We start from the raw sequence: 21,330 nt of genomic DNA, 5'->3' as shown, positions 1-21,330 counted from the left end.
AACTCCTTACTTTGAACTGGCTATACAAAGGATAAGTAATCTACAAACTTAACAACCTGCCGTATACATTTTAGAGCTAAAATCTTAACATGTTAATGAAATCACTGTATGAGCATGTTTTGCCACTAAGATCACTCCACTGAAAAAGAAACAAAAAAAATTGATAACAGGTATCATTTTCTGAAAAACAATAATCTTTCTTCCTTTTCAAACAGAACAATGCTCCAATGACAGAAATAGCCACAGTCCTAAGAAACAAAGTAAATGTGACATTTCATCAGAACTTCAGCGGCATTCTAAGCCATCACCTCACAGAATAAAACCCTCTCCGTCAAAGGCCAGTTCGAAACTGGCACTTTTGAAAAAAAAAGCAGAGAGTTCTCATAAAGAAGCAGAGCCCACAGGTTCCAAAAGCACAGAAAATGCGATTGAGTTGAAAGAAGAGAGAAAAAGCCCTAAGAAAAACAAAAGTTCCCCAACTAAAAAAGAGGTAGCAACGTTAACATTTTGGAATGTTGTGTTGAACTGGGTCTTCTCTTTTATTTCTAATTTTGTAATTCATTGTAGTACCTGTAATATGTCATCTTAGTTAGAAGCTGTTGCGAAAACACATCACTATGGTTAAATCTTTTTAATGTGGATTATTAATACAGATAGTTGTTATAAATTGTTAAAGTTACGTGGCCGAATGAGCTAATAATGGATTGCTGTTATGTGTCAGGTAGTGTGCTAATACTTGGTAAGTGTAAACCTTGCTCACAGCAACATGTGAGGTATTTACAAATGAAGAAACAGGCTCTTCTTGCCCCACCCTACTAGCAAGTAAGTGGCCCAGGCAGGTCCTTTAAGACCCCCAGAGCAGGTGGTGCTGACCATGAACTCAAGCCAATTTTGAATCAAAGCCCTGGCATTGAGCAGGTGGTGACCTTGGTCTAGATGCTTCCCCTTTTTCTGATTGGTTTCCTCATGTGTAAATGGGGCTAAAAGGTCCGAGTGACTTAGTAAGTGAAGCCACTTAGACCAATAATGTGGTACATGGTAAGCTCTATGTATGTACGTTTCAGTTACTATCATTAAAATAATTGTTAATTGGATTCGTTTTCATTTGTTCCTTTTTGCTCTGGTAAAACAATGTTGAGCTACTGAAATAATTTTCAAAGGAAAAACCAGTGGCGTATGAAATGCCTTTCAAAAGTGTTGTTTTCAAATATATTTCAGATGCCAGTGACCTCTTTGATATAGAGCCACTTTATCTTCCTAATGAAAGACTACAGTGTGTCCCTTCATGCCTCTGGGCACTTAGAATTGGCTGTTTTAACTGTTCATCACCATTATTTCTCCGTGTAGAGCAATGAAAGGCTGGTGATTCCATAGTGCTTTTGTCTGGTCAGTGCTTACAAATACGCTTAGAGCAACCATTAACTTTTTGGTCTCAGATTTATCTTTAGTAAATATTTACCTGGTAGATGAATGTCCTTCAGGCAAACTAAACTTGTATAGTTTTCCAAGGCTTGTCTGTATACTAACGAAGAAGAAATCTTTTAATGACACTGTTACTCTTCACCTGCTTATGAAGCTGGAATAGAATCCACTCAGTTGCTGAGGCAGTTGCGGAACATCAGAATCTATTTGATGAATTTAGTTGATTGTGATCAACTCACAGGAATTCTGGCTTCATACATGGTATACATGGATAGTTATAAGTTGGTTAGAATTCAAAATAGATTTTTCTTAGAATTAATGTTACAAATGAGTTAAGTGTCCCATTTTATTGTAGATGGGATTCTTCTGCAAAGCTTGTTAGAAATAAGGTCTTCCAGAGCCTTCAATTTGGGCAGCTGTATTATAATAAGCTCTTGATGATTTGAATGCACACTAATTTTTGAGACCCACTTCACAGTTATGATTAGGTTCTCAAGCAGCCCCTGCGGGGTGCTGATGATCAGGGAGCTGGGGTGGGGTGGCAAAAACAGGTTTACCTAAACTCTATCCTGGATTATGGGCTATAGGACAAAAAGGTTGTCAGGGGTGCACCGAGTAACGTTTCTTCTGAAAAGCAGGGAGTCAGCCAAATACACTGGGGCTTCGGCGTTCTAGAACCTTTATTCTAGAGCCATCGTCAAATGGTAACTCAGGGCTGCTTCACTCACTGGATGAGCTAGCGTAGCTGTCTTTCAGAGCTTTGGGGTGATGTATAAGTTAAAAATATCATAAAATGGAAAAATAAAAACAATGGATGAAAAGCAAGGATGTTTCTCGTGCCCCTAATACGCACACGCTAGTCATACATACCCTCTAGCTCCGAATTAGAGACTAGAGGTGGGTTATGGGATGATGCGTAGTTTGACATTTCCTCAGAAAGTTTCAGAGCTGAGAGAAACCAGCGGCAGCGGGCAGAGAGAGCGGGTTTGTTCTGTGAGGTTAGCTGCTCTGAGGAATGCTTTGATTCTTAGCCTGGTGCTGCCACCTCCAGGGCCATGCTGCTGTTGCTGTTAGGTGACCTTGAGTGAGTTTGGATCCATAGTGACCTTGAGCACAGCAGAAGGAAGCACTGCCCAGCCCTGGGCCCGCCCTCCTCACAGTTGTTAATGTGCTGGAACCCAGTGTCGCAGCCCTGTCACAGGGCGGCAGCGTGGTGGGCTGGCCGAGGCCAGGCCGTCTCACAGGGCGGCAGCGTGGTGGGCTGGCTGAGGCCAGGGGCAAGCATCTGCATGGGTGATCGCTCAAGCCCACTTGTGGGAGAGATAATTATCACTCTAGAATAAGCATGGCGAGATTATGGAATAGAATAAAAACTATCTGAATGTCCAAAGTAAATCAGGCTCTCTGTTAATTTGCTCGGAGCTGGCAATGTGGCCTATGCCTTTAGAGAGCGGCAGGGCTTGAAAGGGGCCGATCCAGAGATCTCTGTCGGGGGGCACCTGGCAGCCTGGAATGCCGGGAGGGAGCTAGCGCGTCACTTCTGCTGTGCGGGTTTTGATGTGCCATGGAACTGCGTGACTGCTGGGCTTCCTTTCCCTCTCCTCCAGTCTGCAAGTCCTGACGACGCGGAGAGGAAGCGCACTAATTACCAAGCTTATCGAAGCTACCTCAATCGAGAAGGCCCCAAGGCTCTGGGCTCGAAAGAAATACCCAAGGTAAGCATCCTGAGAGTCCCCCGTCCCCGCAGCTCTGGGACTAGCGGCCTGTGTGTGTGTGTGCGTGCACTGAGAATGAGTGTTTGAAAATGAACAGCAGCCAAGTCTCAGCCACTCTTTTCAGGAACGGGGGGCTGATTATTCACATCGGAGCCACTGCTGGGTCCTCGGATATATTTTCCTTCAAATCACCAGTTAGCCTAGAACAGGGGTCGGTAAACTTTTGAGACAGAAGAGCCAATCCTGCCCCTCAACAACAATTTAAAAATTATTCAAGAGTCATAAATATGTTTTTACAAATAATGAAGCCACTGTTATCAGAATAATATCCTTTAAAATTTCTCAATTTTACTTCAGGCCCACGTGTGGTCCCCAAAGCAGCCGCACATGGCTCGCTAGCTGCAGTTTGCCAACCCTTGGCCTAGACGGTAGTAAAACTATTTGTTGAAATAAAACATTAAAAAAATGACTTCTCAGAAATATTTCTTAATATTAAATTGCAGCATGTTCTTGGAGCAACTGAAGCTCAGGTGTTAAATTGCTATTTTCATACATTTAGGTTTTTTGTTTTTTTTTTAAACCTAAAAATGCTTTTAAAATGTTTTGTTTGCTTAACAAACAAATTTAAATTTCTAGTTGTGTATTAGATACTAGATGTTTTACAGATAGCAACTGAACACCATATACCTTGATCGTGGAAAAGCTTTTCTTAAAATCCGATGGAGAATCTTGCTATACCCTCCTAGGATTCCAGTTGGTTGTTAGGGCTTGCTGTGTGTTGTGTGCTGTCTGTGATCTTGTCCTCCAGCACCTACTGGCCGAGCGCCCCCTGGCTCCGAGAGAGACGGCAGTGACAGACTCATGCTCTTTGCCCTGCTGGCGCTGGTCTTGGTTATCGAGGGCTTCCAGAAATGCCGCAACTCATGGCAATAGCAAACAACCTGAGTCTCTCTCGGCTCGTTGTTGTTGTTATATGTCACGGAATTGGTCCCGGCTCCTAGTGGTCCTCTGTACCGCAGATTGAAACGGGCCTGGTCCTCCGACGGTTCCCCACGGGGCTCTGTTGAGCCCGTTGCTGCACTGCTGCGTCAGTGCATCTCGTTGAGGCCTTTCCCTTTGTCCTGTGCCTTCGCTGAGCAGGCTGCCCCGTCCGGGACCGGGCTCTTCTCTAACACACCCAAAGACCGTGGGATGGAGTCTTGCCCTCCTCGCTTCTGAGGAGCAGGCCGGCTCGCTTGCCCCAAACCAGATTGATTGTCCTTCAGGCAGTCTGTGGCACTTGCGGTATTCTCCCCCAGCACCACAATTCAGATGTTGGAATGCATCGATTCTGCTCTGTTCTCTCCATGTCTGTCCAGGGATTGGAAAGACCACGGCGTGGGTCAAGAATAGGTTAGTCTTCAGAGTGACAGCTTTGCTCTTTATCACGTTATAGACGTCCTTTGCAGCAGATTTTCCCAATGCCAGACATTATTTGATTTCTTTTTTTTAATCATTTATTGGGGGCTCATACAACTCTTATCACAGTCCATACATCCATCCATTGTGTAAAGCACATTTGTGCATTCATTGCCCTCATCATTCTCAAAACATTTCCTCTCCACTCAAGCCCCTGGCTGTTATTTGATTTCTTGACTGCTCCTGTCATGAGTGCTGGTTCTAGATCCAAGTATAACGAACTCCTGGACAACTTCAGTTTCTCACAGTAGGCTAGAAGTTATAAAACCAGGGTGCCAAGTTTAGGGGGAGGCTTCTCTCTGCTCACTTCCTAGGGCAGTGGCTTTCAACCTGTGGGTCTTGACCCCTTTGGGGGTCAAACAACCCTTTCACACGGTTTGCCCGATTCATAACAGTAGCAAAATTACAGTTATGAAGTAGCAACGAAAATAATTTTATGCTTGGGGGGGTGATCACCACAACCTGAGGAACTGTATTAAAGGGTCGCGGCATTAGGAAGGTTGAGAACCACTGCTCGAGGGGAAGGTCCTTGTGTCTTTGCAGCATCTCTGGGCCTGATGTTCTCTGCAGATCTGTGTCCCAGTCGGCTCTCAGCAGAGGGACTCTTGATTCAAAGAATGTGCTGAGCTCCTGACCCTTCTTTCTTGATGCTACTGAGGTCTTCTCTGCTTGCTTCTCCCCTTTTATCTTTTGTAAGAAGATGAGCTCTTGTGCTGTGGTTATGAGTCGGGCTACAGTCCTCAAAGTTGGCAGTTCGAAACCCCCACTCACTCCACAGGAGAAAGACAGGGTTTTCTACTCCCATTAAAGGGTCACAGTCTTGGAACTCACAGGAGCAGCTCTGGCCTGTCCCTGTGGGCATGCTTTGACATGATGGAGTGAGTAAGAGGAAGATGCAGGCTAGGCCCAGGGAAACTCCTTTGCGTTGGATCAAGCCTGTGGCCTGAGTAAGAGTGGTGTTGCATCTAGCCCCTCACTCACTGCCATTGAGTTGATTCAGACTCACAGGGACAGGGTAGAAATGCTCCAGTGAGTTTTTGAGACTAACTCTTTCCAGGAGTGGAAAACCCCATTGTTTGCCCTTGGAGCAGCTGGTGATTTTGAACTGCTGACTTTGCAGTTAGTAGCCCAATGCATAACCAGCTACCCCAGCAGGCTTCTCTCATCCCACCCCAGGCTCCTTATCAATGATTGCCTGATCACATCATTAACAACTGCCAAACCACTGAGAATCGTGGCCCCGTCCAGTGGACAGAATTTTAGGGGATACTGTCCAGTCCATGACATCAGGTATATGGCACTTATTTCAAACTCAGGATAGAGACATTATATATTAATAACTATAACTGTGATGTGTGATTATCTGAAAAGAATCCTTTAAAATTTTTCAGTTTTCAGGGCCACGTGGACATATTCCTTGAGAGGCGCAGTTTACTGGCCCCTGGCCTAGATCACAGACTCCTAAACTTATCTGGCCTGCTGCCCCTTCACAGAAAATGATTACTTTGTGCCCCCCTCCCCCCAGCAATGAAAAACTTTGTACTTTAGCTCATAATCCAGGATAAAGTATAGGTTCTGCTTTTGAAGTCCCCCTGGTCATTCCAGCTCCCCAAGGGGCCTGTACTGCCCATGCTGGGAGATGCTGGGCTTGGAGCTGCCTGGAAGGCAAAGACTGAAGGCAAAGTAGCAGGAGAAGGGTAATCAAAATGTCATGGGAGGTGTTTGACAAGGTGGGAAAGAGGGTATCCAGAGCCACATGGAGATGAGTGATTCCCTGATAGATGGAAGAGTAGAGGGCGGGTCGATGGGTGACTGAGCCTCAGGGGGCTAGTGGAGTCTATAGCAGACTAGCGGAAGAGGCCAGCTGTGCTTCCGTTCCTGATGTCTGCAGACGAAACAAGCCCTGCTTGCGAGGAGGCCGAGGCTCGGGGCTCGTGTGCTGGTCCCCGTGCTGGCGTTCCGAGTGGAGGAGAGCGTGGCAGAGATGCTAGAGATGTCCAGATGGGAAGAGAGAATCTCCAGAGCCCCGTGGGGGTTTTCCAGAGTTACTATGAATCTGTTGGGGAAAAATTGATTACCTATATGGTTATCGAGATCATTTCAATTCTAGAACGATAGGGTTGCTGGGCACCATGCGATGTTACGTGTTTTTCTCCAAACAGATTCATGGCAATTTTGTTTGTCTTCTAAGACTGAGCCTTCATATGCATGGTGCAGGGTTGACTTAAGTGGGGGCAGGCTTTGAAATTTGCTTAGCTTCTTTTTCAGGGCTTCATGAAGTCTGTGTTGCTCTCATGTCTGTGTTCCAAGAGTAATAACCTGAACACGGTATGGAATTTTCCTTTGGCTTGGCTGTGCCATTAAAAAAAAAATATTGGGTTACAGAAATCCAAAGTGCCAGAAGTAGATCCAATTCACAGTAAGATGAACTGTCTTCTCCATCCAGGAGCGCCTTTATCCGGGTCCTTTTGTACTCTCAGTGTTGATCTTCCCGTCCTGGCGACGTGAGCTGGCCGACCAGTGAATCGCAGTGGCTCGAGGCCGTTGTTTTGCGACCATCAGCGTGAAGGGCAGAAGTGCTACGTGTTCCGGTGACCCGAGCCAGTCTTGGGATGGAAGCTTTCCCTTTATAACAAATGCAAGCGTTGATTTAGGTGGAGTTTATGTAAACCTATACAAGTCAACTAGTGGTTGAATGTAAACAAACATTATGGAAAATAATAGGAAGGATTTTACTAAGCGTTGCTAACAGTCTTATATGTGTGCTTTCACATTGGTTGGTTTTATAACTCATAAACCCTTACCTGACATAAGAATTTCCTGGGATTTTATGTCTAGTGCTACTTCTCTTTGCTCTAAATTTCCGGCAAAGTTTCACGTTGAGATTTTTTTTTATGATGTCACACGGGAAGATTCAACTTCCTGCAGTCTTGAAGCCAAATGTTTTTATGGGAAACTGCTGTGTAATTTCCTCTCTGCTGGACCACTGTGGTTTTCAGGGAGCCGAGAATTGCTTGGAAGGCCTGACCTTTGTCATCACCGGAGTGCTGGAGTGCATCGAGCGCGAGGAGGCCAAGTCTCTGATTGAGCGCTACGGGGGCAAAGTGACTGGCAATGTCAGCAAGAAGACAAACTACCTGGTCATGGGCCGGGACAGTGGACAGTCCAAGAGTGATAAGGTGGGTCCTGCATGTTCTGAGCACAGCCAAATAGCTCGCTCACCGTGGCAGGTTCTGATAGGGCCTTTGCACAGAATCACAGCGAGGAGGAAAAGAGGTTGAAGACTAATTTCTGCGCTCCACTATTTCCTCTGCACGGAAGGGTTATTGGCTCTGCCCCCCGGGCTTTGGCTTTCCTGTCGAAAGCACAGCTCCTGTTTCCTTGACTTCCTGGGGGTGCACGCAGATTTAAGTCTCTCTCTGAAGACAGAAGCAAATATAGTTTACTTTTTAATTTTCTAGTTTATGTTTCTATGTGTGCCACTGCCAACTCTCCATTCTACCTTGTTTTACGTCAAGCTCACAGGGAAGACTCGGGTCTGTGGGCCAGGACTGTGTTCTGCTCACAGTCGCAGGCAGCCATGGCGGAGTAAGCCAAGCGTGTGCATGTTCCTCGTGTAGCAAGAACCCCAGAGACAGGCAGCTCGAGGGATGCTGCAGCAGCTCATCATGCCATGAGATTAGTTTCGACGTTAGTGTTACTGTCCCTGTTGCGTTAGCTCCGTGCCTGTTGCCTCGTGGTTGCCAGGCAGCTGCAGTTCAGGCTTTCCAGTCTGCTGTTAAGGCGGACAGAGGGAGAAGTGGCAAGATGACATACCAGCTGCCGATTATTCTTTGGTTAGGAAGGCCAGAATTTTCCCACGAACACCTGAACTGTTCCACTGAGTTCTCATTGGCCAGAACTGGTCACACGGCCATGTAGACCGACAAGAGGCCAGAGGAGATCAGAACCACCTAAGGGCCACAATGTGTCCCTTGGGAATGGGCTACGTTGGGGCTCTGTTAGCAAGTAAGAAAGTGGGGGTGTCTGCTCTGTGACGCGGGCATGGAGAACGGGCTACCGGCCCTTGTTTCTTGTTGAAGGAGATGAGGAGGTACAGGAAGCTACAAACACAGTAACTTAACCCCCCCCACACACACACAGGAATGTACCTGTCATGTTCTTCCTGTGAGGGCACGCTGATGGTGAATATGATTTTTATATTCCAGTAATTCCATTTGCAAGGTTTCCCCCCCCCCACCTATGCTTTAGGCACTATGTATGATGTTTTTGTACAGAAAAGCTGCAGTTTTAATGATGTGACTTTTTAACCAATAGGCAGCCGCTTTGGGAACAAAAATTATTGATGAAGATGGCTTATTGAATCTGATTCGCACTATGCCAGGCAAGAAGTCCAAGTATGAGCTCGCCGTTGAGGCTGAGGTTGGTATGTCACGAGCTGTCTTACTGACGCGGGCATCGTGTCAGTTCTTCTTCGCCCACGAACACAAGAGCGCCTTTTTCGTTTCCCGCTGAGTTTCCGCTGAGTCGCGGACTCTGCTTCCGAGGGCCGTTCGTCTTTGGTTTGCTTTTGACCTTTGCAGAGGAATGTGAGACTAGTCAACAGGGTATTGCTTATCATGCCCCCGTACTGAGCTTTGCGCATTTTCTCTTTTTTTTATTATGTAAAATTAAAAAAAAAATCATTGTATTGGGGGCTCGTACAACTCTTATCACGATCCATCCATCCATCCGTTGTGTCAAGCACATTTGTACATTTATTGCCCTCATCATTCTCATAACATTTGCTTTCTACTTGAGCCCTTGGTATCAGCTCCTCATTTTTCCCCCTCCCTCCCAGCTCCCTACTCCCTCATGAACCCTTGATAATTTATAAATTATTATTTTGTCATATCTTACACTGCCCAACGTCTCCCTTCACCCACTGTTCTGTTGTCCATCCCCCAGGGAGGAGGTTATATGTAGATCCTTGTAATCGGTTCCCCCTTTCTACTCCACCTTGCCTCCACCCTCCCGGTATCGCCACTCACCACTAATCCTGAGGGGTTCATCTGTCCTGGATTCCCAGATATTCTATCTTATTGGATTGACTGCAAGTTATTACCTAGGAGTCCTTTAAAAGATCCGCTGTGGGTGTCGGCCTGCTGACGCCATGTTCAGGTAGAAGTGCATCAGGACGTTACAGCTGTGACCGACTCACCCCGCAGAAGGAGACTCGTGCTGGTGCTGATAACTGCACTCTGGGGGGGGGGGGCTGGGGCTGGGAGCTGGCTTAGCAGCTGCTGGGGCCAGACTCTGAATGTTTTCAGGGCCTCCCCACTTCTGTCCGTTTCTCCGGTGTGCTCCTCTCCGTGCCCACCACACGCAGGCCTTCTCCACGTGCAGGACGCAGGGCGTGGGTATCCCAGGACTCCTGTCTAACTCTGGCTCCAGAGGGGAGAAGTTCCGGCCGCTTGCTTCTGGTAGAGAAATCCTGTGGGAGGATTTGGACTGACCCTTCCCCCAGTGTTCTCTAGGGTTGCCAGCTTACATAATCGCAGTGCAGTTACTAAAACTAGGAAATGAATATTGGTGTGTTAACTGTTCACCACACATCTCACTAGACCGTCTCATTTTCACCTAAGGCATACCTAGCTCTGTTCCGCGGGCCAATCTGGGATCCCAGCCTGCATTTCCTCGTGTCTGAGCCTGAGTCTTCTCCAGACGGGGCAGTGCCTCAGCCTGTCCTGTTTGTTCATGATCCTGACCCTGGCCAGGTTGTGGGTTCTCTCTCAGTTTGGGTTTGTTTGCTGTTTTCTCATGATCCCAAAACCCGAACTCACTGCCATGGAGCTGGTGCAGACTCCTAGCCATCCCGTGGGATAGGGAGGCGCTGCCCTGGTAGGTTTTCACGACTCTTAACTGTTGACAGCAGTAGAAAGCCTCGTGTTTTAAAAAAAATCATTTTTATTGGGAGTTCTTACAGATCTTATAACATTCCGTACATTAATTATATCAAGCATATTTGTACATCTGTTGCCATCATCATTTCCAAAACATTTTCTACTTGAGCCCTTGGTATAAGCTCCTCTTCCCCCTACCCCACCCCCCTCGTGAATCCTTGATCCTAATAGGTTATTAGCCTCATCTTTTCCTTGCAGAGCGACTGGTAGTTTCAACTGCTGACCTTGTGGGTAGCGGCCCAACATGTCACTAGATAGAAGGTAGCATTCTTGGCAGGAATGCCACAGACGTGGGATTTGTCACAGACTGGGTGCTCATGAAGTCAGGATGTCGTCTCGGCGATGCTTGTTGGTTTAGGTGGCGCCTGTTGGCTTCTCCGTCGTGAAGTGACCAGGGTTCCCTTTGTGATCCGATTACTGTCCTAGGGGAGCACCGTTAGGACTGCATTGACACCCTGTTTCACCTTCACATTCCACCTGTTGATTTTGGGATCCACCAGTCGAGAGAGACTCCTTAAAAAACCCAAACTCGTTGCCACTGAGTGGATTCTGACTTAAAGCTTTCAGACCAGTGTAGAATTGCCCCTGTGGATTTCTGAGAATTAACCTTTTATGAGAGCAGAAAGCTTCGACTTTCTCCCTTAGTGAGGCCAGTGGATTTGAACTGTTGACCTTGTAGTTTGTACCGCAGCCCATTGTGTAACTCACTATACCACCAGGATTCCTACAGAGAGACGAGAGCTTTTTTTTTTTTTTTGGACAATAGCTTTTTAAAAAAATTAATATATTTTTAATTTATAAAATTGCAACATTATCCACACACTGTAGACATCATTCTTTTAAAGTCTATCCAATGGCTTTTTAGTAGATTCGCAAGGTTGTGCAAATCACCACTCTTTTCCTCCAGAACATTTGTCTCGCCCCCGAAAATGAAAGCCTGTTCCGATGAGCAGTGCCTCTTCATGCCCCTGCCCTGGGCACCTGGCAGCAGCTTCTCTGACTTCTCTCTGTACGTACGTCTTTGCCTATCCCGGGCCTTTCCGGTGCAGCCTTTGCGCCTGGCTGGCTTCATTGGCGTCGTGCTTCCGGGTTCACCCCAGGTGTAGCATGGGCAGTGTTTCACACCGCTGTGAGCCAGACTGTGACTCCACTGTGTTGCTGGCCAACACTTTGTGACCTCTACTTGCCCATTTGTCAGTTGGTGGGCGTTTGCGTTGTCTCCACTTTGGGGTTATTATCGTGCTGTTAGGGATACTCGTCTGGGCGAAAGACGAGGCCGTCTACCCCTGTCCAGAGTTAGAGCCCCGGAACCGCAGGGCTGCCCTGCTCGGCCCTGTGGCGTCACTGTGAGTTGGAATCGACTTGACTGCAGTGAATTTTTAAATTTTTTTGGCAGTGAAGTTTTTGAGAGGAATATTTGTGTACTAGTTGTGTGGAGGCATAACGTTGGGTTTGTTTGTTTTAAAAAACAAATTGAAATAATAGTTATTTTTAAAAAAATAAGATGCAATGCTTTAGAAGCTATAGACTTTTTTCTCACTTAAATTGCACGTGGGCGCATTTTTGGTGGATTTTTTGCTAATTATGAAAAGAAAAATGCGAGGTGGCAGTTTTCAGACTGCTGGGCTTGCGTATCTCAGATTGTTTTCCAGGGCGAGTGTAGCAGGTGGCAATGACATCTCTCTCATCAGGGTTTGTTCTCTCTCTCTTTCCATTTTTAAGATGAAGAAAGAAAAGGCCGCCTTGGAAAGAACCCCCACCAAAATCAACCAGGGCAAAAGGAAAATGAGCCCCAATAAGAAGGAATCGGAATCTAAAAAGAAAAAGCCGACTCCCCAGAAGGAGAGCTCTGCCCGGTGGTCGGTAAGAAAGGAAGCCGGCGTGTCTCGGAGAGACCTGAGCTTTGAGGGGCAGGTGCCCGAGGAGACGCACGCTGACGGTGGTGGACACAGAGTGGAAAGTTTGCTCTGGGTGGACAAATATAAGCCCACCTCGCTCAAGACCATCATCGGTCAGCAGGGTGACCAGAGCTGTGCCAACAAACTCCTCCGCTGGCTCCGGAACTGGCACAAGAGTCCGTCTGAGGACAAGAAACACGGTGATTTTACAACTTCACTCATTTGGGTGTGGGTTTGTCAACATGTCATTGCTGGGTTGCACATAGGCGAGGGTGTCTCAGTCTCGATTCACTGAGCTGTGGCAGACAGGTATTGGGAGTCTGCAGTGAGGCCCGGCGCTGTGCTGGGCCCCAGTGGGAACAAAGCCCAGTCGGTATGAGCCCTTCAGGGAGCTCAGAGGCTCCGGGGCAGCATGTAGACCAGCAGTGAGAATGGATTGCGTGTGGTGCTATTACAGGCTAAGTAGAGGATGCTGAGGGTGGGGGTGAGAGCTAGGCCGCTGCCCGTGCAGGAGGACGGGGCGGGGGAAAGATGGGACTGAAAGCAAGGCCTGCTAACAGTCACCGCCCCAAACAAAACCAGAACCAATCCGCTGCCACGGAGTGGTTTCCGACTCACAGCAATCCTCTAGAGCAGCGGTTCTCCACCTTCCTAAGGCCGCGACCCCTTCATACAATTCCTCAGGTGGTGGTAACCCTCCAACCATAAATTATATTCGTTGCTACTTCATAACTAATTTTGCTACTGTTATGAATCGGACAACCCCTGTGCAAGGGTCGTTTGACCCCCTCCAAAGGGGTCTCAACCCACAGATTGAGAACCGCTGTTATAGAGGGTTTCTAAGGCTGGAAATCTTTAGGGGACTGGAAAATCTCACCATAACATGGCAGTTGGTGGGGTTGAACTGCAGACCCCGTGTTAGCAGCCCAACCCGTACCAGGGCTTCTTACTTCTGCTAAGCCCAAACTTGGAGTTTCCGAACTTACCAAGTGTTTGTCATGGAAAAGGAAGAACTATCATGTCCGCAGTATCATTTGCAGAGCCACACGTGTTAATAGTGTTTCCTTAAGCTTCGGCAACACCCTGGAGCGCCCTCGGAGGGGTACTGTGTGAGAAGAAACAAGGTAGAACTCTGCGTCACCGTGAGTTCTCAAAGCGGTGACGGGCTTGCCCTGGTGGTTAGCAGCTCAACTCGTACCCTCTGGCTTCAGTAGGGCTGCTAACCCCAACGCCAGCAGCTCACAGCCCCCAGCTGCTCAGCAGGAGAAAGATGGCGCTCGTCTCGGAAACCCCCAGGGGTGCTGAGTTGGCATCAAGTTGATGGCAGTGAGGTTTTGTCATTGAGCACTGGCCCACTCAAACCCATGGCCCTTGAGCTGACCCTGACTCGAAGACCCTATTGGGTAAACAGTCAGCCTTTTTTGAAGATCTTCCCTCATCTCTCTCCCACAGAGCAGTTGGTGCGTTCGAACTGCTTACACATAGCGCCACCGAGGCTCCTTAGACATGGACCAGTGATGCCAGTTTGCTTCATTTACAAGTTGGGTTAGACAGTTTCATGATAACAGGGTGAACTTCAGTTTCTTTGACCTTTCCCAAATCCTTACAAGTGGGGACGCCTGCTTCGGTTGCCTGGAGCCGGTGTTCTGACTCAGGTGAACTGTTGGCCGCAGGTTTAAGCCCCTCTCTCACGTGAGTGTGTGTGGAGCACTCTGTGTGCCAAGCACCCGAGAGGCCGGGGAGGCAGAAGGCTCTAGAGGTGAACTGAGCAAGGTGCTTGCAGGCCCATTGTCTGTGGGTCATTGTTTCTTTTTCGGCCGCGGAGCTGACTGCGCTGACGTTTACCGAGGCGTGCCAGGCAGGGCTCAGCACGCTCATCCTCCCCCGGCCCAGGTGGTCGTTTCCCTCCGTGTACCAAGAGGAGACTGACACAAGGGTCACGTCCCTTCCCAAGCATGCCCGGCTGGCCCTCCTTGGTAGAGTTTGGATCGGACCTGGCACACAGCTTGCTGGCCTGTGCTTTGTCAGAAAGGAAGCTCTTAAAAATATGTTGGATTACATCAGAATTTTTAAGTTAGGTTTTTGTTTCATTTTTAAATTTTGAGTTGGGGATAAAGTAAGGTATCGAGTTTCACAGAATGCTCCCCAAACGGATGCTTAGAGCCGCTGGGAAATAGCCTGCAATTTTAGAGCCACACTGGAGGGCTGCTTTCAACGCTCAGGCTATGCACCTGGGCTGTTGCTCCTGTCACCGAATTTCTGTGAGGTGATACGGACACATCCTTTCTCTGGCAGCGCGACTCGGGAAGTGCGCCGGCAAAGATGATGGCTCCAGTTTTAAGGCAGCATTGCTCTCCGGCCCACCAGGCATCGGCAAAACAACCACAGCTGCTCTGGTTTGTCAGGTGGGTGTCATGGGCCACTGGAACGCTTACCTGGGGGTGGGGTGGAGGGTGGTGGGCACACCCACATGTGGATATACTTACAGTTTAACCTGATGATAGGTACCTTTAAGAACAATCAAACCATTAGAATTTGCTTTAGTTCTGGTAACATTTGTAATTTGTATCCTTTCAAAAAAATCCTTTTAAAATAAAATAGGTTGTATGAGGGGGGCTTCAAAAAGCTTATGGGAAAATGGAATTAAGCTAATGGAGAATTTCCATGGCTTTTTGAAGCCCTTTCTATTTTTTAAATCGCTTATAAGAAGATACATGCATTAGAGGAATGCTATAGCATAGATGTCTTTATCAATCCTTCTGTAAGCTTGATGGGCCTGTGTGTTTGTGCATATTATATCGGTAGATACAATTAGTGAATTAACGACATTTTCTGTTACTATCATACAGTTTTAGGCTTGTAACCCATACCCCTCTCTTTCTACTTCCTTTCTTCCCTGAGGGCCCTGGGTTTTTGTAGCAGGTGGGGCAGGGCAGAGGCTGCTGGTTTGCATGGTGATGATAATGGGTTCCTGCACTTTGATTAGGAATCGGGGTACAGCTATGTGGAGCTGAACGCAAGTGACACTCGGAGCAAGAACAGTTTGAAGGAGATTGTTGCCGAGTCGCTGAATAATACCAGCATCAAGGGGTTTTATTCAAGTATGTGGCATTTTGAATTGTGTTCGTTGTTTCTCTAGGAAAAAATAAATCATGTAGCTGTTCAGCAAACACTGCTGTGTGCCAGGCACCACCTCTATTCTGGGGCAAATGGGAGAATCAGAAAGACTAAGAAAGGCTTCAGGCACGGTCGTTCTTATTTTTCCATCTTACAGGTGTCTAGGAATGTGATGTCAAATGCATAGTTACCTGTGTAGACATTTTGCATATAATTATCGAGGGCTCCCAGGTGATGTTGATGGAGGGGATTAAAAGACAGTGCCGTATTGTGGGCTGAGGGAGTTGATGGGGGCTGTGCTGAAGGGGTCGTTCTGTTTGGGGCGCGGGCGGAAGCTGCTGGCACGAGGTCAAAGTGAAGACGTGAGTGGCAGAGGTCGCTCAGGCAGAGGTTGAGAAGAGGCGTGAAAACGGTGGGAACGTGCACCCCGTCCTGGGTCGGCGCTGTGGATTTGCGTGGCCGGGGTTTTTTGGGAAAAGAGGTGACCCTCACGGCGGTGTCCACAGTGCGTGCCCGGAGCCTGGGTGCGTGCATGGCCACCAGGACCCTGGGGCTTTTAGCGGCGAGAATCGCTACAAAAAGGAGCCTCTTGGGAACTAGCCGGTGTCTGGCTGGAGGGGGCGGAAGTGGCCCTGGCCTGGGACACGCCGGCGCTATTTGCCAAATTGCACGCACCCTGGGATTCAGCTAGTGTGCCACTGGTGCCTGTGCACAGATGATGGGTATAGAATGGATGGAAGCTTCCTAATATTGTCATAAGCAGATGGCAACTGAAATGCTATGAGTAAAATGAAATATGAATCAGGGTGTTGTTTTTTTTAATGTGATATTCAGTACCCATTGATAACCAGCAAATTGCCAAAACATATTAAAGGACAAAGCTAGGTGTGCCTTTTCACGCGCACACGTTTTTTTTAATGTGTCTCTTAGCAGAGGCTGCTAATGACCACGTGAGCGTCTGGGGTGGGAACGAGACGGGCGCGGGGGCAGGAGTTTGTGCTGGTGGCGCACAGACGCGCTGTTCCCTTCGCAGTGCCCTCGAGCTTTGCGTAGCGCCTGCAGTCTGTGCGCCATGATCAGTTCGTTTTCCTCCCACCCCACTGCTGCCGCACGTGGGTCAGGTGGCGCCAGCCCCCGGCACGCACTCATCATGGACGAAGTGGATGGCATGGCCGGCAGCGAGGATCGGGGCGGAATCCAGGTAACGGGCAGCCCTGCTGCTCAGGGTCGGGTCCTGGGAGCCGGAGGCGGAGGCGGAGCCGTCGTGCGCTCTCCGAGACGGCACCCGGGATATGTGCTGAGGAGTTTCTCCAAACTGGGACTGAGTTTCGGGGCATTCTGTTGTCTCGTGAGTAACCAGTTTTGTATTGCATATTTGACTTTCAGGAGTTAATTGGCCTGATAAAGCAGACAAAGATCCCCATTATTTGTATGTGCAACGATAGGAATCACCCTAAGATTCGCTCTTTGGTTCATTATTGTTTTGATCTTCGTTTCCAAAGACCTCGGCTCGAGCAAATCAAGGTATGATGATTGCACATTTTTCCTCCCTCTTCATCAAATTATCCTGTGTATACAAGGGTCCGCTCTTTACAGTCCCTGGGATGTGGGTTTAAAAAATCTATTAAAGACACCCTCCTTTGTCATTTTCAGGGTGCTATGATGTCTATTGCATTTAAAGAAGGTTTAAAAATTCCCCCTCCAGCTATGAATGAAATAATCTTGGGAGCCAATCAGGATATCAGACAGGTACATTAAATATATGTGACATCTTTGGGAGTGATGGCTGTGGAAGGGAGTGTTTTCCATGTTGACATTGTCGTAACTTATTTGTGCTTCTTGTAGGTTTTACACAATCTGAGCATGTGGTGTGCACAGAGTAAGGCACTGTCCTATGACCAGGCCAAGGCCGATGCTAGTAGAGCCAGAAAGGACATTAAGCTGGTAAGAGAAACACCCATGTCTCGGTTACGTACTGCCCCAGAGTGCTCCTACGTCATAACGTAGTGGAAGTAGTCTTTATATTGCCTCAACCCCTCCCAAAGAACCCCGGGATCGCTTGACCATCTGCTCAGTTTCCAATTCAAATGAGCTTTTCTGCCAGGACTGTCAGTGTGTACTGTAAATCATTAGAAAAGGGTTAAGTTTTAATTGTATCCGTGCTTCATTTGTTGTGAAAGGACTTTTCCAGGGTCTCTTAGGTGTAGGTTTCATCTACTGAGTACTGTAGATTATTGAGTATTTTGGAATTGTTTAAGTAATAATAACCTCTCTGAAACTAGCAGTCTATTTTAATGATTTCTGTGTTACATTTGCAGGGCGGGGTGGGGTGGGGTGGGAGTCCTGGTGGCACCATGGACTAGGAATTAAGCTGTTAACCTCAAAGTCTGCAGTTCAAACCCACCAGCTGCTGCTCCGAAGAATCAATGAGATTCACTCTTAACGAAGATCTGTATGGGGTCACTCTGAATCGAAGCTAGCTCAGTGGCAGTGGGTTTAGTTTTCGTTTGTTTGATGTTCCGTTTCCCTAGTCATTTGTCAGAATCGATTACAGCTAGAATAATGATGAAGAAGTGGGTATTTTTGTTCATTTGTTTTATTTTTTGGTGACCTGTTTTTAGGGCCCATTTGATGTCGCCCGGAAAGTATTTGCAGCTGGAGAGGAGACGGCTCATCTGTCACTTGTGGACAAATCGGATCTCTTCTTTCATGATTACTCCATAGCGCCGCTCTTTGTCCAGGAGAACTATGTACACGTGAAGCCCAAAGCGGGGGGGGGGGGGGGGGGGGGGGGGGGCAGGACGCGTGCTTGCCCCAGCGCCCCGGGTCGGTGGGGGTGGAGAGCAATGGAATCCACATGGGTCCTATCTTGAAGGGGCGACATGAAGAAGCACTTGATGCTGTTGAGCAGAGCGGCAGACAGCATATGCGACGGCGACCTAGTGGACAGCCAGATCCGAAGTAAACAAAACTGGAGCCTTCTTCCCACACAGGTTCGCACGGGGGCCCCCCTTGTAGCGCAGACTCTGTGCTTTGGTTGCAGGGGACCCAAACCAGAAGCCGTTCCACATCGAAAGCTGCGCTGAGTTCGCTTTCAGATCTCAGCTAGAGGTCCGCCTCCTGTGGCACTGAGGCGGTTGGTTGGGGACTCGAGCAGTACGGTCACTGTTGGCTCTTTCTGAGCGCAAACGTACTTCTCCGAGTTGGAAAAGTACTTGTGTGGGAATGACTGGGGGGCAGTAGGATGTCCGTCAGAAGTTTCATTTGCTGCTCTGCCCGAGGAACCCTTCGTGGGTTTTCCCCGCGTGTAGGTGTTGGCTCTCTCAGCCAGTTGGACGACGGGGCTTCCCTGTGAAGAAGGCACCCAGGCGGGGCCTGCGATGCGTGAGCTGCACCTCTGCTTCTTTGCTTACGAGGTAGCTTCTTAGGTCAGGGACTGTGATCATTAGGTTGCTACCCTTTTAGCCGAAACCGAGTTTGGCAGCCGTTTATAGTGAAGAATGTTCTTAGCTGAGCTTTGGTCCTAGTCACAGAATCGTGGGCCTCAGAAATGAGCGTGCGGCTCCCGGAAGGCCCGCCCTTCTCCCCACTCCGCCCACATGCGGTGTGGGGGACCCCACCACAGAAGCAAAGGCATTCTGGGTGTAACTTTTGTTTTAAAAGTGTTTATGTTCAATGCACCTAATAATGATGCCTTTGAGAGTTTATCCTAAAGAAGTAATTTAAAGCATATAAAAACCATGATTCAAAATATTTCGTAAAGCAAAATGATACGGGTAGAGGAATGAAGCCCGTAGGAACGGGAAGCGGTGGAAGGGCAAAACCCGTTGGAGAAGGGAGACGCCATTGGTTGCAGTAACAAGCGTACAAAAGCAGGGAGGCTGCACCGGTCTAAGCGGGAAGCTCCGAGACCTGCAGAGCCGAGGTGGTCCCGCCCCGGGTGCGCTGAGTCATTCCGCCTTTAATGAGAGCGAAAACTCCGCACGCAGAGATCCAAGGATGCCTTCCTTTCCTTTTCTCGGCGGCCACTTTAGTTGATCTCCTGATTATTAGATGTTCCATGCTTGGATCCACCTGCGATAGCCAGAGCCGTGTTTAAAGACAGTGGTCTTCCCGTTACTCTTAATTCTCTCCTGGGACATCACTGATGGGTTGGGGAGGCGTTTCCTGCAGACTTCTGGGAGCTGTGTGGGCACCTGGTACAGTGCCGTTTGGTTTTGTATAAGCGCCTGGGAAGCAACTTTGTACTGACTTCTAAGTGCTGTGCGACGCCTGCTTTGCCCCCAGGCCATTTATGCCAGCGTTCTTCCTGGAGAGCTCATGAGGGGGTACATGACTCAGTTTCCCACCTTTCCAAGCTGGCTGGGGAAGAACTCGTCGACAGCCCGCCACGATCGTGTGGTTCAGGACCTAGCACTGCACATGAGTCTCAGGTAAGCGGTGTTGCCCATCTCTGGCGTTTGTGCCCCTGCCATGTGTTAGCTTATATCCGAGAAGGGGCATGTGAGCCAGGGGATCTGTTTCCGTTTGATTGTAATGCTAACCCGTATGTGGGAGAGCCTTATGTGCTCTTAGCCGATGTTTCAACATCTGGAACCAGAATGACACTTGCGATTCCTTTAGCCATATGGCGAAGGTGTCATAACTTTAACATGTAAAGCGATGCCTTACCTGAGGCGGTACAGTTGTTCATGGTACGAATACTCTGCTCAGCTGCTAACAGCGATGTTGGCGGTTCAACCCGACCAGCTGCCCCATGGGAGGAAGGCGGATGTGGCCCCTGCTTCTGTAAAGATTTCAGCCCTGGAAACCCCAGAGGGACGTTCTGTTTTGTCTGTGGGATTGCTGTGATTGAATCCACTCCTTGGCAGGGCGTTTATTGCTATACCTTTTACTAGTAAGAATAGCTTTGTAGCTTCTGAATAAACTTTTTTTAAAAAACATTTTATTAGGGCTCATACAACTCTTATCACAATCCATGCATACATCAGTTGTGTAAAGCACATTGGTACATTCGTTGCCCTCATCATTCTCAAAACATTTGCTCTCCACTTAAGCCCCTGGCATCAGCTCCTCATTTTTGTCCCTCCTTCTCCGCTCCCCTCTCCCTCATGAACCCTGGTTCTCTCTGGGAGACTTGTAGGAATGCTTCTTCGAACGGCCTACAGCTAATTTCACTATGGAACTAACCTACCCCTTTATCCTCCTGTGGCTTCTCTATCGGAGTGCCCCTGAAGGCTGCTGGGTTGCCTGCTTTGGTGTTGCGGAGGTTGGCAGAGGTTTTTGCAGCAGCTTGGAACGTTGACGAGTGTTGGCTGAGCTGCCTTAGGCCATGTGAGGCACTAAGGTAGGCTGGAGGAAGTTCCCCCTGTCATGTGGGAAAACAGGGGAAAGATAGGAGCTCCCCCAGCCACACAGGCAGGAATTTCCTGGTAAGAAGTTGGATGGAGTATCCCCTGGGGGAGGTCGGCAGGGCTTTCCCCATCCTCGGGCTAGCTGCACAGGTTGGAGCTCACCTAACTGGGTGTGGCCCAGGCGTAAATGCCCTAGGCTAAGAGGAGTAGTCTGTGTAGCAGTGGTGTGTGAGAGAACAGGAAAGAGACAAAGAGGAGAAAACAAAAATAAAAAGTAAGCCCACATGGAAGAAGCACACCAGACCGTGTGATCACGAGGTGCCGAAGGGATCAGTTATCAGGCATCAAAGAACAAAAAAATCATATTGTTGTGTGCTCCCATGATACGATCGCTGAAGACAAATGGGTGCATAAGCAAATGTGG

The 21,330-nt window shown here is 48.3% G+C and overlaps 1 protein-coding gene across 1 annotated transcript in view; it reads left to right on the top strand.

The window, feature by feature from the left end:
• Positions 1–21,330, top strand: part of RFC1 (replication factor C subunit 1) — an 80,241-nt gene that overhangs the window by 46,621 nt on the left and 12,290 nt on the right. Inside the window, exons 9-22 of the mRNA XM_045284108.1 lie at positions 216–490; positions 3,030–3,137; positions 7,595–7,774; positions 8,913–9,017; positions 12,260–12,635; positions 14,731–14,840; positions 15,422–15,536; positions 16,674–16,753; positions 16,939–17,076; positions 17,206–17,301; positions 17,398–17,496; positions 18,174–18,327; positions 18,427–18,545; positions 19,840–19,985. Of these exons, the coding sequence (XP_045140043.1) occupies positions 216–490; positions 3,030–3,137; positions 7,595–7,774; positions 8,913–9,017; positions 12,260–12,635; positions 14,731–14,840; positions 15,422–15,536; positions 16,674–16,753; positions 16,939–17,076; positions 17,206–17,301; positions 17,398–17,496; positions 18,174–18,327; positions 18,427–18,545; positions 19,840–19,985 (2,101 nt within the window). The remainder of the gene's footprint in view (positions 1–215; positions 491–3,029; positions 3,138–7,594; positions 7,775–8,912; positions 9,018–12,259; positions 12,636–14,730; positions 14,841–15,421; positions 15,537–16,673; positions 16,754–16,938; positions 17,077–17,205; positions 17,302–17,397; positions 17,497–18,173; positions 18,328–18,426; positions 18,546–19,839; positions 19,986–21,330) is intronic.

This window comes from Echinops telfairi, unplaced genomic scaffold (assembly GCF_000313985.2).
Source record: "Echinops telfairi isolate 266 unplaced genomic scaffold, ASM31398v2 ScPeMD7_7468;HRSCAF=8506_0, whole genome shotgun sequence".
In the NCBI taxonomy this organism is placed as follows: Eukaryota; Metazoa; Chordata; class Mammalia; order Afrosoricida; family Tenrecidae; genus Echinops; species Echinops telfairi.
This window is presented reverse-complemented; position numbering and strand designations above follow the sequence as displayed.